The following is a 5167-nucleotide window of genomic DNA, read 5'->3' on the forward strand; positions in this document are numbered from 1 at the left end:
TTGCTCCATTTTCTATTTTGGGTCTGACTTAATACTCATAACAGTAGTATTACGCATACCAACATCGATCCATCATTTTAAGTTCGTATAACCGAATTAAATCCGTCTGAATAGTGTGTAGACTCTGTACTATACTTATCTATACAAATCTGACGAGATCTTCTGTCCGTCCCACACCCCTTATAAATTGTTAGACACTGTATTTATTACTCCGCGGTTGCAAACTTTTGTTAAGGTCAAATAACGAAAAGAAAAGAAAAGAAAAGAAAAATAAAATTTAGAAAAAGTAGAATTAGGTTAGAATATAAACCAAAAAAATAAAAAAATAAAAATCATACTCCCTCGTCCATGATTTAAATACACATTTAAACTTGGCATGAGTTTTAATAAATTGTTAACTTTATGAAAAAAAAGTTTAACGCTTGAGTGGCGTAAGAAGCCAGACATTGTAGTAACATGCAATAACGATAAACGTGGCTGTGTAAAACCAAACTTTGGAGGAGTTAAACATCATATTAAGATGGCTGTCACACTTAGATTAAGATAATTAATTATCAATTTCTTTTAGACAAGTTCACCTTGAGTCCGTGCTTGGCTTGGAGTATGATCGACTCACGAGGACATACTGGATGACCCTCAACTAATCGGACATGGTAGCGGCGCATAATTGCGGCCGCCACCATCTTCATCTGTATGAACGCCATCTCCTTCCCCAGGCACATCCTCGGCCCCGCGTTGAACGCCGGAAACTTGTACGACGCCTCGTGCCTCAGCCCTCCTTTGCTCGTGATCCATCTCTCCGGCTTGAATTCCAAGCAGTCCTTCCCCCACACACTCTCCATTCTCCCCACCGAATAAAATGATATGATCAGCTTCCCGTTACGCCCCAGGGGGTGCCCGCTCGGCAGGACATCCGGCCTCACCGGAGCCTTATGCTCCAGCGCCACCGGCGGAAACAGCCGCAGCGACTCGCAGAGTGCTCCATGCAGGTATACCAGCTTCTGCGAGTCCTGCGCAGTGAAACACCTCCAGTTTCTTTTACCAAACTCGTGCTCTATTTCTTCTAGAATCTTCCTCTCGGAAGCCGGATTCTGCGCGACAAGCCAGAAGAGCCACGTGAGGCACGTGCTCGTCGTGTCTCTCCCGGCAAACATCAGATTCAGCGAGGTGTCCTTGAGGAAGTCCCTCAGACCATCCGTGGACCCGATCTTCTTCTCTCTGTAAACACGCTCGAATGCTCTGAGCATAGAGCCGCCGCCGCCGCCTCTAATGTGCGGGTAGATGAACTCAGTAAAAGCTTTGGAACATTCGAGAAGCTTCCTTTCGGAGCCGACCTTCAGCAGTCTCAGAAGCTTCCACACACCCCGCGGGGTGACGTGGCGGCGCAGCAACGGCTCCGCCACGTGACTGAAGGCCTTCTCGCAGGGGAGGTAAGGCATGTCGAGGGACAAGCTGCAGGGATCGTGATCCAACACAAGCTTGCATATGTTATCGAAAGTGAATCTCTGGAAAACATCCTGCAAATCCAAATCCATTCCAATTCCGCTGCAGAAATGATCAAGAACAGGGAAAAGGCCTGTTTCCACCTTGCCCCAAACGGTTCTCTCGAGGCGGGCGTTGAAGTCGGCATGCGTGAGCAGGGCCAGCGTGGTTTTCCGGTGAATCTCCCAGAGCTCGAAGTCCGCGCTGAAGATGCCGTCGCCGAGGATGTCGAAGATGATGCGGAACTCAGGGCCCTTTGGATAATTGGAGAAGTTTCGGCTGAAGACGTGGTGGATGTTGGCGGGATCGGAGGTGAAGAGCATGTCCATGTTGCTGAGCCAGGGGCCCCTGAACAAGTAGGTGCCGCCGCAGTCGTTGAGGATCTGATTGAGGTAGTCGTGGGCGCGGTGGAGGTTGAGGATGACGTCGGGGAGCATGCCGATGACGGGATAGTTGGTGGGCTCACACGGTTTCTTCCCTCTCCTGTCGGCTAGGCGGAAGTGGTGGACAAGGAGGAGGAGGAGGAAGAGGAAGATACAGTATTGGTAATTGTAGTAATCAAGAATGCCCATTTTTATATGGTAAATGTGGTGAGTAGGGTGTTGAAATAGTTTCTCTGCTGCAATGGATATATACTCGATAAGGTGAACAAGAGATGAGGCATCGCTTTCTGCGTGCTGCAAATGTAACTGTTAAAGTGGCAACATTGGCTAACGTGTAGCAACGATTTTAGATTAATGAAAAAAACTGGAGCTGATTGCATCCCTTTCGTTAATAATAGAACACCAGCAGTACGTATAATTTTAATTCGACATGAGTACAATAGAATAATAATTAAAAAAATAGTAAAAGAGTGAACTACATCATTGCTATCTACGTTGGTCCATTCGAATCATATCACAGTGTATGTATAAAAATTATCCTCACAAACATCTATGTATGTGTATAATACATTCAATAATTTTTTTTCACTATTTCAAATATTTTATACTCCTCCGTCCCAAGGTATTAGACCAACTTTCCTTTTTGGGATGTCCCAACATATTAGACTCATTTCCTTTTTTAGCAAAAAGCATCTATCTTATTTTATTCCCCACCTACTTTTTTTCTCTTCTCTCCCCTGCTTTTTTCCTCTCTCATACTTTACTCTCTCCACTTTAACTATTTAAATATCAATTCCTTAAATCATGTGCCCAAAAGAAGTGAGTCTAATACTCCGGGACGGAGGGAGTACCTTTTTAATCTTTGTTTTTAACCATTATGCACTCGAGGGCATTTAGTCTTTGCATTTGTATCATCACGCAATTTGTATCATCCACCATGAGCTAATCGCCTCCACCATTGTCGGAATTTCAGCCGTTGTGGTCTCTCTCTACCCATACATTTTCTCCTTTAGACCATGTCATACAACTACCCATCTCCAAACCTTACGAAATAGAGGTAAGAACCCCACTTTATTCTTTACTTGAAATGTAGCGTAGAATAAAGAAGTTGTAACCCCCCCACATGTAGTGCATATTCTACCGAACCACCCTATTTTGATTGTTAAATAATAGGTAAATTAACATTCATTATACTCCCTCCCCTCCATAAAAAATAGTTCTATTTATAGATGTGACATGAGAAAAAAGTAAAAAAATAAGAGAGAAAAAGAAAGAGAAAAAGAAAGAGAAAAAAATAAGGGAAAAAAAGAGAAAATGTGTAGTAAAGTAAGAGAGAAAGTTTCATATTCATTTATGAAATAAGACTATTTATTGTGGACATCTAAAAATGACAAAATAATCCTATTTTTTTATGGATAGAGGAAGTATATATTAAATTTAAAACAATGAGAGATTGAATCCATTAGAATCTGAATTGTTGATAGAACTTGAATTAAGACTCCAAAAATAGCTTCTAAGCATGGTTGAATTAAGAAGGATATTTGGATAGATTAAGTGTTGAATTGGATGGGAATTATGTATTTTACATTTGAATCTAATAGCATCTGCATCAGTGTTCGTCGCAAGTGCAGGCGTCGTGCCGACGGCGCGGTGAGTACCCTGCTCGCCGTTGTGCTCTTGTCGACGCCATGACCCTGCTCTTAGCTAAGAGCACCGCCGTGCCTAAGAGCTGGGCGACGTGGCGGATTATGATTGGCCAAAGGCAAAGCCGTTGTCTATTTTCCTTTAAAAAAAAAATTCAAAAAGTATAAAAAAAATCAGTTTTAAATAAAAAAAATATATATATTTTTCCACTTCCCAATAAGAGATATCCATATTTTCTCCACTTTTAATTTATTTTTCATTATTTTTACGCCAAAAATTCACCATTTCATTTATAAATACCCCCATTCCAACACAAAAAGTTTTACACCACACTACACCTAACAATTCTCTCATCAATTCTCTCTAAATTCTCACTCTTTCACTCTTGCAAAAAATGTTCAGCTCATGGCCATTCCCTTCTCCGGATACGGATTTCTCGCCCCCTACTCAAACCTAAGGTTCGCAAATTTCGGGTGGCTACCGGCCATACCCGGTGGACGAGCAAGATGCCACTGAGGGGCAATACGGGTGGGCTCCCGAACAAAGCACGGGAGGGAGCGTCTCGACGCCACCGTTGTCCCAAATTCTGGAGAGCGATGCCGGCTAGGGCTGGGGAAAAATACCGAAAAAATGATATATCGTTCGTATCGTATTGAAAAATATCGAAAAATTATCGAATTTTCGATATATCGTAATTTTCGATACGATACGATATCGTATCGTAAGTTTTCGATACGATAACGATATGAATTTCCTTATATCGCGATATATCGTTTTATATCGAAAATACGATATATATCGAAAATTTTCGATATATCGATATTTTCGATATATATCGATATTTTATATATCGATATATATCGAAATTTTCGATATATATCGATATTTAACGATATATCGAATTTCGGTACGATATATCGAAATATCGATACGATAACGATATGAAATTTTTTTATATCGAAAGTTCGATATATCGAAATTCGATATATCGAAACTTTCGATACGATAACGATATGAAATTCTTTCATATCGATATTTTCGATACGATACACGATACAACGTTTTCGATACGATATATCGTATCGACCCACCCCTAATGCCGGCAATCGCGGTGCTCGTGGTTCCCCAAGAACAACTTCACTATTTCGATTAGATCCTAGGGGTCCTAAGCTATTGAGTGTAGTACACAAAAACTTGTGTTTATTCTCCAAAGGGGTACAGAGAAACTCCAAACACAATCACCCACAATCAAACCAAAAGTTAGAGAAGCACTTCATTTTCTTCTTTGTCTTCTCTTTTTTTTTCCTTCTTGGATCTGCATCTTCCTTCTCTTTGATCTACCTTCCCACTCTTTCCTTTGCCATTTCCATTTTCTCTTTGTTTTGCTTCCTCTGTTTTTTCCTTTTTCTTTCTTTTCTTTTTCCTTCTTTTTTCTTCCCTTTTTTTTTCTTTTCATAACAGCCACTATTTTTTTCTTTTTTTTGGGTGTGGGGAGGCAGATTTGTTTGGATATTTACAAATGCTATCTCTTTTCCAAAAGTTGGTGATCATGTAGGAGCAATTAAGAACATTTATTTTGCACAAGAGGGAAACCATTTTCTAACTTAGAAAGAAATGTAGGCTCAAGGTTTCAAAGTGGCAACTAGGGGTAGCTCTTT

General features: G+C 40.9%; 1 protein-coding gene across 1 annotated transcript; it reads right to left on the reverse strand.

Annotated features, from left to right (window-relative positions):
* Positions 1 to 391: 391 nt before the first annotated feature.
* On the reverse strand, positions 392 to 2068 carry LOC125190809 (alkane hydroxylase MAH1-like). Its single transcript, XM_048088212.1, has one exon. It carries the CDS (start codon positions 2052 to 2054, stop codon positions 555 to 557), a length of 1500 nt encoding a protein of 499 aa, XP_047944169.1. The 5' UTR covers positions 2055 to 2068; the 3' UTR covers positions 392 to 554.
* Positions 2069 to 5167: the final 3099 nt, after the last annotated feature.

The sequence above is a fragment of the Salvia hispanica genome, chromosome 5 (genome assembly GCF_023119035.1).
Source record: "Salvia hispanica cultivar TCC Black 2014 chromosome 5, UniMelb_Shisp_WGS_1.0, whole genome shotgun sequence".
NCBI classification, from domain to species: domain Eukaryota; kingdom Viridiplantae; phylum Streptophyta; class Magnoliopsida; order Lamiales; family Lamiaceae; genus Salvia; species Salvia hispanica.

What these genes read in the sequence shown, in the direction of transcription:
- LOC125190809 (XM_048088212.1), bottom strand. Translation starts at nt 2,054, where the DNA reads ATGGGCATTCTTGATTACTACAATTACCAATACTGTATCTTCCTCTTC.